General features: G+C 37.0%; 1 protein-coding gene across 2 annotated transcripts in view; it reads left to right on the forward strand.

The window, feature by feature from the left end:
- The first annotated feature begins 1376 nt into the window (after positions 1-1376).
- FRK (Fyn-related kinase) overlaps positions 1377-15909 on the forward strand; it is a 67367-nt gene continuing 52834 nt past the window's right edge. For both annotated transcript variants that reach the window (XM_030983427.1, XM_030983428.1), the window contains exon 1: positions 1377-1990. In XM_030983427.1, the coding sequence (XP_030839287.1) occupies positions 1563-1990 (428 nt within the window). In that variant the 5' untranslated portion in view covers positions 1377-1562. The remainder of the gene's footprint in view (positions 1991-15909) is intronic.

Here is a 15909-nt window from a genome sequence, read left to right on the forward strand (position 1 = left end):
AACCAATTGGGGACCCATTAAAGTCTAATGGGGCCTAGCTACGCCAATGGGGCCAATGGGTCCAATTTGTACAATGGGGCCAATCTGGACCAATTGAAACCATATGAAATCCTATTAAAGTCCCATTGAAACCTGTTAAAACCTATTGAGACCAATTGAAACCAATTGAAACCAATTGAAATTTCAATTGGTGTTCAATTGGTTTCAATTGGATTTTCGTCTTGGGATATACGTATATATCTTTTGTACATTTAATAGTATGCAGATGTATGTCTAAAAAATATCGTTTTAAATCCATTACGGTTCAATCGACATTACTCTTATGTTATGTATACATGTATCAGTATTATTCTTTGCATTGTATGATTGTTCATAATATAATGTACTGTCATTATTGTGATGTGTTGTTGTTAATAAATTCAAATTCAAATTCAAATATTCTCGTTATACTAGGGAGGTGGCCTACATTCCTAGGAGGAATCCTAGCTCTTAGTACCCCCCCCCCCGCTCTCTTTCTCTCTCTCTTCCTCCATATCTTTATTTCGACTTTATTATTATATTTATTAGCCTTTTTGAACTGATGTTCCTAACGCGAGTATTTCAGAAATCACTTTAGCAAAAAATACCGTATCATTGACATATTGAAATATACCCTGCGCCACCTGCACCACACCACCATCTCGGCGCCGTTTCATGTTTCGAGTCTCCCGATTGTCACTTCATATTTTAAATTGTACAATATGACGGTAATCACACCACAACCTGCATTGCCACCACCACCACTACCACCACTACTACCACTTTTACCACCATTGCGGCGCCATTAATTTTAGCCTCATTTACAGCCTTGCGAGTTGCGGCGCGGCGCCACGATTTATGGACATAAACTGCCTTGACCGTGGACTGGTCAAATTATGTCGATTTATAAATACATATTATCCTCCAATTTATAGGTATATTCACTAAAACCATCCGCGTGTGCCCTCTCTAAATTGCATTCAGGTAATAATCTTCCTGTTTCATGTTTGAATGAAAATAAATTCTAGGAAAATATTGATTTGTTCTTTCTAATAACTCTATTCAACGTTAATGAAAGTCGATGCTCATAATATTATATCTTACATTTTACGTGTTAATATATCCATGCGCCAGGATTTGGTACATACATTTTTCGATGTAACAAAAAATTTCACGAGCAATTGATGACTATTTGTCATTATATATAAGAAATAAGTATTTTTTGGTGTCTGTAAGTTGTAATCATCTAATTATCATGATGACTAAAGTAGTTATGTTTTATGAGAATGCAGCGCTGAGAGAGAGTGCTGCGGCCATTACTAATAACGTGTATTTTTGGCATATTGAGGGAACACCCATTGTGTGTACATCATGACATGAATCTTGTCCGCTGGCAATTGAATTTTTCGTCCATCCGATTCACTAACGAGTTAATACATGTAGATGTTCGCGATGGAAGGTTTGTAGCGTATTTTCTTACGGAAATTTATTAAATTCTTCATATATTCTTGGATTCTGACATTGGATTTATACCAGGCTTCGTCATGGGGAATTGTTTGCGTGGATTAGGACTCACAAAGAGTGACAAAAACTACAATCCATCCCCTGCAACGCAGGGATCTGGGGGAAATGATGTCGGGATGCTGCCGACTTCTCCGCCCGGAGCTCCCGGGTCGCACATCGTGGTTAACGCACCTCCTCCACATCCATCAGCAGGGCACCAACCCTACAATATAGGACCAAGTAATGCAGGACCAAGCGGTCGGATTGAGCCTTCAAATCTGAAGAGATATGTAGCCCTGTTTGATTACGAAGCAAGGACACAGGATGATTTAGGTTTTAAGAAAGGAGAAGAATTGGAAGTTCAGAATGACTCTGGTGATTGGTGGCTAGCGAGGTCAAGACTCACCGGTTTAGAAGGCTACATCCCTTGTAATTATGTGGCCAAAGTGCAATCTTTAGAATCAGAACCGTAAGTATAGGCCTACTACATCTATATCAAAGTCTATTTATGTTTATTCTGTCGTTAAAATGTTTTTATCCTGTCATTTTTTAAGGCAGTGCATCATCAAACAGATAAATGTCATGATATTCAACAGCCTACAAATATTTTGATTAGGGGTTTACAGTTCTTGTTTAAAATAATACATTTCCCTTCATATTTTTGCATTTATATATTTGTATCCATATATTTGTATAATATTTTGTCATTATCACCTCTCTTTTACAGCATTTATTTTTGTATTTTTGTCCATTCATTTTGATTTAAAAAAAAAAATGTAGCGTATATTTGCATAATTTATAATTTGCCATTACTTCAAGGTTACAAGCAGTATCTACATGTACTTCAAGTTTGTTTGATCATATTTTAAAGAAAGAAGATGTTGTTGAGTTGTAATACATTGTTAACGTGATCTTATAAATGTGCAATTATATTGTTTGTCATACAACTGCTCTTACTGATGTATTTGTTCTACATGTGTCATACAGTAAATTTATACTTTTATTATCATGACAGGGCTCTGTGCTAAGCCCCATTGTAACCCTTGCTGTTTTCTTTTCATCAGTACCAGTTGCCTATCAAAGTGAATGACATTATACTATCATATCCTTTATTGCATTGAAATGTAAATTGAAAATTGAATGCAAAGAAAAAAAAAGAAGAAGAAAAAAAGTTCATGATACATCTCCATGTACATTGTTCATAGGTCTAATTGTACATACATGTACATGTACATGTATACATGTAGGCCTACAGTATTCTCAATTTTGTGTGTGGATACATCGGTACAGTATGCATGTGAAGTTTGGTTAGTTATGGAGCATGAAGTTAATTGTGTCCAAACTGATTTGATCATTTGTAACATGAAATTATAATGATATAATGGGGTGTTATGTTTTCCCCTCTCTTCTTGAATGTTTCTTTACCTTTACCTTTACTGCAAATACTGGAAGAATGCTGAGACAGCAGTCAAGCTTCCAGGTCTATCTTCTTGGTCTATCTTCTTGTACTCATACTCTTTAATGATAATTCACATTATATGCAAGGGAGGCAGAGGGGCATGATATTTTTTTGTTTACAGACCACAAATATGAAGTCATTGAGATCTTTGTATGATCTGATTCATTGAAACAGGTCTTTTAAAAAAAAATACACCATGACTTTGCAAACACATGTCCTCAGGCCTTTGCCTGTCAGAATGGTTTTGACAAAGGAACCACAAATCGTCAGGCTGTACTTTAGGTACATGGACGTACATTAAAGAGGAAGTTAAGTATTGACAATAGGCCTACTGTTGCGTTGTGAAAGAGACTGATTTTGGAGGCATTAAGAATGCAAGAAAGTGGTGAAATATTTCCAAGAAATGTGATTCATACAAAGTTACAAACAATGGAAAACACGGTACATACAGTGCATGTACTACATGTAGATATTTACAGGAACATTCAACACTGCATGGCAAAAACATATGGCATGATTGGCATCAAGTACAAATTTGTAAAGTATTTCCATTCATTATTTGAAATGTGAGAGCCATTTGTAGAGCAGTCAATGTCATTGGACATTGTACAGTGTACATGTATCTTTCCTTATGTCTTATGATGATAAAAAAAAAGAATGAGCTAATTCAATTAAACATGACCTTTTACAAGAATTTGATCCTTTCTTTTATTTAGTATGGGAAGACAAAGGGCCTCGATGAGCAGGCAAGACTGTATAGGCGCGTCCTCATCATCTCGAGATTGCCAAATAGCCTGCTATTTCTGATTTGGGAAATAATCCCGAAGTAACAAATCGCGTCTTCACTATCTCGAGATTCGACCTCGAAACTTGAAACTCGACCTTGAGAAATTAGCTCAAGATATTTTGCTCAGCGTTAGCGCGTATTGCGAATCTTCGGTCTAGCGAAGACGCATGTGACAAATACATGTAGCTGGATATTTTGCCAAATAGTGGGATATTTTGCAAACTATCCTAAAATATATTGGGATGACAATCCTGACCAAATATCCTTCTAATTGCTACTTCGGTCTGATGAAGACGCAAATTAGCTGGATAGTTTGCGATTGGGATAGTTCAAATAGCTGGATATTTGGCAATCTCGAGATAGTGAAGACAGACCTTTTGAGGAAAGATAGCTTGACTTGTTTTATTGCCTGATTAATGACCAATTGGAGGTACTCAGCTGTTGTGATGGGCAATAGTCAGAGATTAAGAGAATTAATGACCAGTTTTGACCACAACTCTGGCATTTCATTAGGTCTTTGGAGTTTGGACTGAAATTATCCTTTTGTAAAAGGTCTTAAAGTGCTTAGGAAAAAGAAAAATGTGCAACAAATTACAACAGTTACTACAACTATCAATGAATCAAATAAGTATGTTTTAAGAGCAATTTTGAATTGTAAAAGTGTTCATGTACATTGTACAGATGTTTCATTCACTTCAAAACTGTGTTCCACAGTCCCACCAGTTCTGAGTCCCACTGGAAGAACGGGGAAAAAGATAAGTTGAGCAGGGCTTGTGTTTGCTTTGAGTATCTTGGGTAACAAGTGCGGGGATGGGGGGTGGGGGGGGGGGGGGGGTCATAGATTTTTGCCCATAATTAATAAGAGCTGTTAAAAAGTGTTTTTGAAACAAGTATACATGCATACATGTACATGTATATATGTACATGTACAGTACATCAATCATAATGTTAAAGATAACACATTTTTGTTGGTTTAAAATGGTTACATATTTCTGATGTTTACATATTTTTTATGTACCTGCTCAATTCATTGTTTTTTTTTTATTTTCTTGCTTTAAAGCAATATTGATTCAATTACCATGTGAGGGAAGGGGAGGGTGCTAATTAGAGCCCCAAATTTAAAGTTACAGGAAAAAAAGGCAAGTTGTTTATTGAAAACATGAATGTTCTGTATACAATACAGTATCTTTTTATTTGCATGGAAGCCCAAATGCAAGGAAATTTGACACATTTGTTTTTGGAAAAAAACAATTTTTCCTGAGGGAAAATAGACATGTTTCTGTTTCTTTTTAGTATTAGAACAAATAGAAGGGAACCTCTCAAGACTTGCCAATTTGTGTTACTTTCTTATTTTTAATCATATTTTGCTCAAAGTTTCACAGGTATGTTCCTTTTCTTTGTCTGCTTTTATATACTTTAAATGAGGATGGACTTCCCCTTTACACGTGCACCAAGAACACATGACACAATAACATGCATAGTAAACAGAGACTACCACATGCTGCTCTTTCTCTTGAAAAATGATATCTACTGAGTACTGATCCATGCATTTCACCAAGCGCTGGAATATGGACCATCGATTTTCATCATGAGCTGGCCGCTATTATTGCAACCTTCGGCTCACTAATTGCATTTCCCGAGACCTAATTGAAATTCAAAATGAGTTCAACTATATACAGTATGTGTGCAAGATAGGCAGAATTCATTCAAGTTCTCCAGTTCATGTTTAATAGCCTGGTTTGACTCTCCTATTAAAATTGCATTAGATATTATACATGTACAATGTAGGCTCAACGCCAGACTTTTGACATGGACTTTGCACAGGTCATTTCATGTACAGCGAAATCTACTTTGACAATTGCCTGTATAAAAGACTACCTGTCTATAATATATAATGACTTCATTTTTTTTTTACCTTCAATAGTACTTTTCATTGAAAACAACCTGTACTTCTAAACCACCTGCCCAGAAAGACTATTTTTTCTCTCACTGTCTTTACAGCCTTCACTATATTGGCAGCAGGTCTACAACATTGTCTATACTTTAATACTGTACAGTACATGTAGTGAACTGCTATTAAACAATACACTTCAATTTTGAATGTTTGATTCTATGCCAAAATTGAATGGATTAAAAAATTTGAAAGTATCATTGATTTGTTGCTAGGAAAAAAAAAAAAGATTATATGTTGGAAACATCTCTCATTTCTAATTTGAAGCAATTAAAAATATTTCTACATGTGCAACTATGGTAATGTTCATGTACATGTAATTTCCTTCATACATACTGTACATTGTACATGTAGTTTGTTCGATCAAATTTACACATTTTTATACTTTTCCTGCTTCACCTTAAATACCACAAAATTTCATAATTCTTGTGTGCATTGTTGATTATAGTAGTGAGATATTGTACACTTTTAAATTTGTTGCTTTTATTAAAAATGGATCCCTTTTCTCTGGTATATATATATGCACACTACATGTACATAATACGCAGTACATGATCAGGGGCTGTGGTCCAATTGGGCATTTTATGTTTATAACTTTATATGGAAGTTACTGAACTTGTAAGCCTACAAAAGTGCCATTTTAAAACTTTTGTTTGGCTGAACTGAACTGTTTTTGGAGTTCTGTGAAACCTTGCTTGTGTTGACAATGCAACACATTAAAATAATTGAAAGAGTATTAGCCATTTCTATTGACCTTCCCTGCTAAATTAACAGCCAACAGCCAGTTCATAGTCCTATACAGAGTACATGTCATGTTTAAGAGTTTACAGAAATTTGCCAACAGTGTGTTTTTCATGCATACTACAGTACATGTACCTCCGTTTTTTCTTTTTCTTTTTTTCCAAAGATTTGATTATTATCAAGATGGTTGCCTGCATGAACTGATTTTTTTTGGATAAAAAGTCTGGTAAATTGCAACTCAGTCTGACACCAGGGCTGGTTTACCCAAAACTTTTTCAGTTTTTCCAGGGTGAAATAAGGAGCAGCATACTGTACATGTACATGTACACGTACAAATGTACATACTTGTACATGTATCTTTTATTGTGAATGATCAAGAGAATGGTTAAAAATACATACAGGTGTACTTGTACATGTAGATAAAGGTACAGTACCGGGTATGTATTTGAACACTTTTGTACATAAAGTGTGTACATGCAATTCATATATATTTCATACATGTATGTTCATTAAAATAGTGGTTTGTTTATATACATGTATGCCTACTTGTAATTTATTTAAATCATTCTTCTTTGAGGAGATGAAGATGCATGTGTGCAGTACATACAAAAATGTACATTGTACACATGCATTTGCTGTCAAAAATTTGACCACAAAAACATTGTAAAAGTATGTACTGTACATGTACATGTACAATGTATTTCTCTTTAATACTGTACAGGTATGTTGAAATCATCTTTTATCTGTTCATTAAAATAGTATTTACAGTGTACAGTCACTGTACATGCCTGATATAATAAAAGCATACTATTTGGAAAAGGTGCATACATGTAAGTCTTATTGCAGTATTAAACTGTAACTGTCATAAAGTCAACATCAAAAGCCTTATACATTATATACAGTTGTAAAATTTCTTTCAGGTTGACTTCTTTTGAACAAAGAAAAGTAGGATTGTGGGTGTGCATTGTTCCATATCATTCTATTGACACACCATTTTTGTGAGTTTGCAAATATAACCAAACCCAAAGTATTATTCTGTGTAGTACCCATGTTCAGTAGCGTGCAACACAAATATGTACAATTATACTCTACATGTATACTTTTTGTTTTACAGTATGATTCTTTTAACATGTACACCTATACCGGTAATGTAATTACATTGTATGGTACATGTACTGTACATGTACATGTATGTGCTGTATGAAGAAAATTATAAATACATATGAACGTTAAAGGTATTACAAAGTTTTGGGAAATTTTGAAAAATGGGTGGATAGTGATTCTTTATAACTTTGATATATTTGGATGCCCCTGTGGATGTATTAAAAACACCAGAAATTTTAGCCCCTAAAACACTTCTGCTTTCGAGAAAAATTGAATATAAAGATTTACCGGTGCTCCCGGTAAATTTTGATACATTTCAAATAGCTCCTACGGCCGTACAGTGGTAGCTGCGACCATGAAAATCTCAGAGTATGTACAGTATTGCTCGAAATAAAGTAGACACCGTACCGCCGTGTACCGCGCGGGAGCAAATTACCACGGTAATTTATTGAGTACCGCCACCCAACTGGTTACCGCGGTACTCCCACCTACCATAATGTCCCGCGGTAATGTACCACATTTGGGAGTCCGCAGTCTCGTAGAACACGAGATTCTTGTATGTTTAGTCTATCCTCAAAACATAAATAAAAATGTGTGTGTTAATGTGAGTGAGAGATGTATAGGGATTTCAATTTTTTGATCTGTAATGAATGGAAATTGCCGATTGACTGACTTGATTCTACAAGTTCGCACGTACTGCACATGATGGTTGTTAGCCAACTAGGCATCGTTTGTAATTAGCTGAAAAAATGTTCATTGATAATGAGAATAAACGAGTTTGGGTAGGATTTCACCATACCATCATTATTTCAGAACAATTGTTGAATATTTGAATAACAAAGAGCCTTTATTTCAAGAGGTAAAAGCAGCCACAAATACATTGAACATTATAATGGTCTGATAAACTTAAACTACCCCAGCGTGTAACCTAGTAACCAAACACAATGAAACAAAGGGATGAATGTAGGTCAATTCATTCATCGATACGCGAGGCACGCAAGTTTGATAACTACATAGGACATGAGTTATAAAGTATTCCCACATCGCTTTGCTCATTCTGGTTTGAAAATACAAACGACTTAACTAAGCATAATCACGTAGCTGCAATTTGTTTAGCTACAGATTGATCAATGATTGCATACTTACCTGATTCTATGACGTGTCCCACTTTTAAAATATCCATGTTTAACTATAAATCCGAAAATCAGATGAAAGTTATCCCAGGGACATCCATGGTTATCCGAAAGATTAATTCCCTTACACACGTTGTTGGAACCACCGATGGTATAAAAGCTAAGTCTAGTTTCGGACACAATAATTCCATTTTTAAAACCACTACAACAACGATTCGTACAATCTCGTTCTATCTCTAAATGGTGATTTTCAGATGAAAAGTTAACTCTTCTCATTGGCTAAATAATAATTTGCAACTTTATTTTTTAAAAGCAAATAATTATTTGCTCGTTTTCAGTTGTCATTTATGGTATGGCGTCTGAATTGGCAGACTATGCAAGCCCTTTCAGTTTCAGCTGGCTGGGGCGTGTCATATTTCTTAGATAAGAACTGTCAAAACATGTCTGGGAAATGTAATCACGTGCAGGAGGGAGAGAGAGATAGAGAGAGAGAGGGGGAGAGGGCAGAGAGGGAAGTAGAAAGACGGGGTTAGGTAGAGGTGTGGAGGACAGTGACCTCATGTCATTTACTTGTTAATCAATCAATGTTTGACGGGACTTGTAAACATCCATGAAGGGTGATGTCTTCAGATGACGAATCAAAGAATAAAGGATAAAAGGAAGGAAAATACATGTAGATATTAAAGATTAAATGATATCAGAGAAATATATGGAACGAAGAGGCGACTGTAAAGGAATAAAGTATACAAGGAAATAGATGGGAAGAATCAGAAACTGGATAAGAATAAAGGATTCGTGGGAGAGGAAATCTACATGGGAGGAAGAGGAGACTTGATATAAATAAAAGGGTTATAGGACGAACACCCCCGGCCAAGGCAATTATCCCCTCCCCCTCGGAAAATTACCTCCTTTGATTTTCAGCCCCCCCCCCCGAAAAAAATGCAAATTATCATCAAGGTGGACTTCCCCTTCAATGAACGGGGGGGGGGGGGGCGGGCGTATATTTGTCCTTGGGGCATATTTGTCCTAGGGGAGCTAATTCTCCTCCGTGGATATTCGTTCCCGGGGGGGGGGGATATTTGTCCTCGGATGTTAAAGCCCACGGGGGTTATCGTTCCTGGGGGGGGGGGGGGGGGGGGGGTGGTTGTCCGAAGGTTCGTATTTCCGAAAAATGCAATAGGGTTCATAATCCGAAAATGAAATAGGGTCCATAATTCCGAAACTGGAAAAAGGTACCTAAAAAGAAACGAACGTTAAAATGAATTCAGGAGGCCGAGACGGCCTCCCCCCCCCCCCATAAGACTTAAGAGATCCTAAATAACTGTAGAGAGAGACATAGACGGGGAGAAATAGTAGAAGACAACAAAAGATAATAGAAAAGTATAAAGGACAAATAAAAAAAGGAAAGGAAGGAATGAAGGAAGAGAGGAATATTAGAAAAGGAGGGATAAGAGCGCAATCGGTGATATAGAGTGAAAGTTAGAAGGGGGTATCATTATTGATTGATTAATAAGGTGATAATTGGAGGTCCGAGGCCATCTCACCGATTTCGTAATATTTTCTGATTCATTTATTGTTTGTTCGTTTGTTGCTATTTATTTGGTATTTGTTATTGGCTCCCCTCCACCCTCTTTCTTGTATTAATGGGATTAACCGTCTCCCGTTATTATGGGAACAAAATGTACATCATATTAACCCCCCCCCCCCCCCCTCCCGCTGGATCTAGTGTTTACAAATAAACTTGATTAATTTTAAAACAAACAAAACGGAACAGGTCAATATATTTCACGAGTTGTATAAACAAAAATAGTTACAATAGAGGATCTCCTTCCCCCTTTCTTTCTTCTTCCTCTCTTCTTTATTTCCCTTATTCTCATTCTCTCTTTCTCTTTTATTTTGGCGGGGAGGGGAGGGGGCCAAGCACGCTCCTTCCCCTGGATCCGCGCCTGTATTTCAGGCTTTTCTTGAGCGTTTTTAAATAAACCACGTCCGCCTTCTAATGTCAGCTAGTGCTTTGAATCTTGCCTAAACATTGAAAATGGATAATTTTGTTAATATTTTCTCTTCATGTGTAGCCCGATAACCCAGGCAATACCTCATTTGCACTCAGCCATTAGAAAGAGAAGACGATAGAAATAAAGCAACATAACATATGGAAAGAATTATCTTGCGGCCGCCAAATAATCTAGCTATATTTCCTCACGTTATGATGCAGATAGAAAGAGACATAAAACAAAGAATAACATGAGAGATAGAAAGAGAAGATAGAAAGATAGAAACAAAGAATAATAACAGGAAAGAACAGAAGATAGAAAGGAAAACAAAGAATTTCAAAATGAAAATAGAAAGAGGAAATGATAGAAGTATAAAAGCAAAGAGTAACATACAGAAAATAGAAAGAGAAGAAGGTGGTAGGATAAAAACAAAGAATACCATAAGGAAAGGTTGAAAGTGAAGAAGATAGAAGGAAAATAACATAATCATGATAAGGAAAGATAGAATTATCTGGCGGCCGCCAGACAATTATGACTTGGTTCGTAAGTATATGTAAATTGTATTGGAATGGGAACAATACAGTTCAGTTCATCTGAAGAGAGAGAGAGAGAGAGAGAGAACCCCTTACACATCAAAATGTGAGCTGAGCCTGAAAGAAACCGGACTTCAAGAAATCTTTTATGAACAAATTCTAAAGGTCCCCTTATTTCAAAGAGCCCGATGACGAGGGCGCTGGCTGGGAGATTAGAGAAACAATACACCTTTTATGAACCAATTCTAAAGGTCCCCTTAATGGTATTTAATGGCATTAACCGATTAAATACTGATTGCATATAGTGCTCGATAAAATCTTGGGTTTGGGCACATTTTCTGATGCAAGTTTCACGTCAATTATAGGACAGGAAGCAATGTGTTTGGACGTGTCGTATGTTTATCATGACGCCGAGAAAATATCGATTGGGAAATTGAGAGAAAACTTCATGTACATCGTTGATTTATCCTTTGTGTTACTATGTAAATCCTACTAACATCGTTTGCCATTATGGATTATTTCGGATATGAGAGGTGGTGAAAAGAGTAGAAGAAAGATTGGGAAAGAATGAAGTAAACATTTTGCATGAAAAAGCGGGTGAAATAGATGATCAAAATTAGAGGAAGAAAGAGGATGCAAGAGAGAGATGGAGGCTGTTGAAAGATCAGAGGACTGAGTAAATGATACGTTAAGGTAGAATGAGAGAGGATATATGACAATTGGTGAAAATAGTAAAGCAAGCAGTGGCGGATCCAGGGTTTTCCAATTGAATGAGAGAGGATATATGAGAGATGGTGAAAATAGTAAAGCAAGCAGTGGCGGATCCAGGGTTTTCCAATTGAGGTGGGGGGGGGGGGGCGAAAATTTAAACATTTTTTTCTTGTTGCTCGAGGGGGGGGGAAGTGTGAGCACTACAACTATAATCATGTTTTTACTCAACAGCCCCTCCCTCCCCCCTTCTTGAGAAAAAGTAACTTTGTGGTTACCATCTTATTTTAAAACTTGTTTGGGCAGGGGTGGGGGCCGTCAGTGTTTTTTGCCAGGGAGGAAAGGCCCCCGTTGCCCCCCCCCCCCCCCCACCCCTCTATTGGAAAATCCTGAATCCGCCAATGCTTCCTAAATTTTGTTAATTTCCAATCTAAATGGTCCGTACGCTCTAATAATTGAACAATGATGTTCTCATGCCACGTGGCATTACTCTGTATCGTTATCCAGTCACAACAAACGGCTTGTAAAATAATGACATATTTATTACATTCCCGCCATGTCCCGAGTCGGCGCTCTCGGAACAAAGGTGCGTAACACTTCGCGGTGTTTTAGAACTTTGGTGTTGATTGACATGACACCACATTTAAGATACGCAATCGGCCTATACAGTGCCTCCCAGGAAGAAAAAAAACGAAACCGACGTCAATGTTTTATCATAACTTAATCACAATTATAAGAGGAGAATGGGTATGAATAAAGGACACTATAGAGAGAGGAAAAAGATGGATAGAAGAAGAGACTGGATAAAGGATACTAAATAGAAGGAAATAGATGGAGAGAAGAAGAGACTGGGTAAGAATAAAGGATACTAAAGAGAGAGGAAATACATGGAGAGAAGAAGAGACTGGGTAGGAATAAAGGATACTAGAGAGAAGGAAATAGATCGGGATGAGAAGAGACTGGGTAGGAATAAATGATACTATAGAGAGGGGAAATAGATGGGGAGAAGAGGAGACCCGGGGAAGAATAACTAGAGAGAGGAAATAGATGGGGAGAAGAGGAGACTCGTTAAGAATAAAAGATACTAGAGGAAATAGATGGGGAGAAGAGGAGACTCGTTCAGAGTAAAGGATAATAGAGAGAGGAAGTAGATGGGGGGAAGAGGAGACATTGACGTTGTTATTTTTATGCTTCTACTTCTTTCTCTTGTTTCTCACACCGCAACTTTCTTATTTTTAGTATGTTTGAATATTTACACACATTCGTTCTCATGATTTACCCTTGACATCACTTGGAAATCGATAAAAAAAACCCCTACGATTTCAGCTCTGCATAGCAGTTTTTTCAGCATGTCCGTACTCATCAATATTCATGAGCGCATAATCACGCACGCTGTTATGTTGGCAAGGCTCCAAGAAGTCATGTCATATCGTGGGAACCAAAACTGTCTCTCTGCCTGGGTACGTAGAGACCGTACATTGCGTAACATACACTTTCTCTGTCATCAAGTCACACAGAAGAGATTGAGATAAGAGTCGAGTTGTTAAATGATTTAATTATGTCAAGAAGATAAGAGATAAATTTGTTTCTCTGGGGACTTGCTGGTTGAAGACTGGTGGAATGTGACATGGGCCACGGGGTGGATCCAGGATTTTCCAATAGAGGAGGTTGAAATATGAAAATCGCGCCGATCGATATTTCGGGGGAGGGGGGAGGGGGATGAGCACTAATTTTTGTTCTTTCTTTTTGGGGGGTAGTGAGCCTTATTTTAGGAGAGTTCGTTGTGCTTTGGCATGCGAAGAAATTGAAGTGGCTTATCGGCAATCTTTACAAATCAATATTTTTTTTTTTTTTTAAAGAAACATGATTTTCAATGCAAACTCATGGACAGTGCTATCAAGAAATGACAAAGGCCGTTTGAGACCATGAAAGATAGAGCATTTCGGAGTGCGATCATGTTATGACCTACGGACGGTTATGCTTCTCCAACTCCAACATTAGTAACTGAGCTGATCGAGGCGATTGGAGACGCCGCCCGCCGGCGAGCATCAACTGGTCAGCTAATTTTTATAAGCCCACGTTTTCGCACGGCGCGATCACAACCTTAGCCGTCGACAGAAATATAAGGAATGAAAGCATTTCTCCCGGCGTCATTCATCGTTTAAGTGATTAAACAATTATGGTAAAGCGACGTGCGAATCCTTTCCGTTTGATACATGACAAAGGGAGTGACGTACGTGATGGTTCATTACGAGATTTTCTTGAAAATCTCGTGGTACATTTTCGTGGTAATTACCGCCATTTGTGTACCGCACAGGGAAGAGTTACCGCGGGAGTACCGCGGGACTCAATCTTGGATTGATTCCCGCGAGACCCGGCGGTAATCTGTCTACTTTATTTCGAGCAATACTGTAGTTGTGGTATATAATTTCCGAACGACAATAGATAATCGGTCGATTTTAGTCAATAAGCATTGTTTTATAGCTTAATAAATATCTTGACATTGAGAGGGAGCTATTCAACATAAAATTTTTATTATTTACAATTTCATAACTTTAGAGTCGATTTCGACCGCGACAACGATCACTGAATATTGTAGGATTGTATATGCTTCCAATATATTCATTTGAACCAAATTCATGACCCAATACCAAAACTTTGTATTACCTTTAACTTGTGCTGTCAACCCATTTAAAAAGTATGTTTGTTTCAAAATAAAACCCAAAGGCTATTTAGGATTACAGTACATTATAATCAGTGACCAGTGCTTTTGATATTATGAGGTGTTTTACTGGAGGCTGAACACTATTGTATGAAAATTTACATTTATCCTCTCTTGAGCAGCCGTTATTTGGCAAGCTGGAAAATACAATTTCACAAAGAATGAGATGTTGATGTTTTTATGCATGTCCCATACTGTACATGTATTGACATGTACCTGCTGTACGTGTGCGTGTACCTGTGTCCTGTACCTTAGCAAAATTATGTTCTTCTTCCTGACCTTCCCTATGAGTCGCTTCATGTCACTTTTGATACAAATAGAGATGTCTCTTTCTTTATTTAACAATTAAAAAGCGGTGTGTCTTTCATGTACATGCATATTGACAATGAGACTTCTTTAAGGTGTTGCAATGTCAGTAGAGCTCTAGAAAAGAACAATTTATTTTACATGTACTGTACAGTACCTGAAATATTTGCTAGCTCTGTTTTATACAATAAGGCTTAGCATATGTATGACAAACAGGGATTAGTGTCTGTAATCTACACTACAGTACTGTACAATATTAATTGTAGCATTGTTGCAAACATTACAATGTACATTGTAGGTACATGTATGGCATGAATGCAGGCCTATCTACTTGTACATGTACATGTGCAATGTGCATGTATATGTACATTGCATATTTCATCTTAAATGACTGTGCAGCAGTGTTCTTTTCTGAACTCCTACAGACAGACAGATTTATTTGCCCTTTCGTTGTTTGTTATGTTCGTCCAGTGGAGTGTAAATAAAGCCAGCCTTTGTATTCATGAGTGTGTTTGTGAGAAGCTGAAATGAGTCATATATTTTCTTGGATTGCAGACAAATAAGGTTCTGAAGCAAGTGATTGAAGTGAAAGTCACTTCAACCCATCATCGGTTTCTTTGAAAGTGCATTTTTAATCCTTACATTGTCCATGTTTAGTACGTGTTATTGTTATAAAACGATTGCAGGCTTTAGCAGCTACAGTGTACATTTACATTGTACATGAATGAAGATATATAAAGATTTTTAGTTTTAAACACAACATCCTAAATCAATCTTTGAATGTTCAACTGTGCATTACATCAAGATAGTAGTGTATCCAGTAATCCATAAGAAAATTAGCAATGCAGAAGTTATGAATTAAAGTCTGCTCCTTTGTTTCTTGGTCCATTCAATCGATCATTATTAAATGCTTTTTGCTTTAGAATTGAATATTCTTTCATACAGTGTAC

The sequence above is a fragment of the Strongylocentrotus purpuratus genome, unplaced genomic scaffold (assembly GCF_000002235.5).
Source record: "Strongylocentrotus purpuratus isolate Spur 01 unplaced genomic scaffold, Spur_5.0 spur5_scaffold_13, whole genome shotgun sequence".
Lineage (NCBI taxonomy): Eukaryota > Metazoa > Echinodermata > Echinoidea > Camarodonta > Strongylocentrotidae > Strongylocentrotus > Strongylocentrotus purpuratus.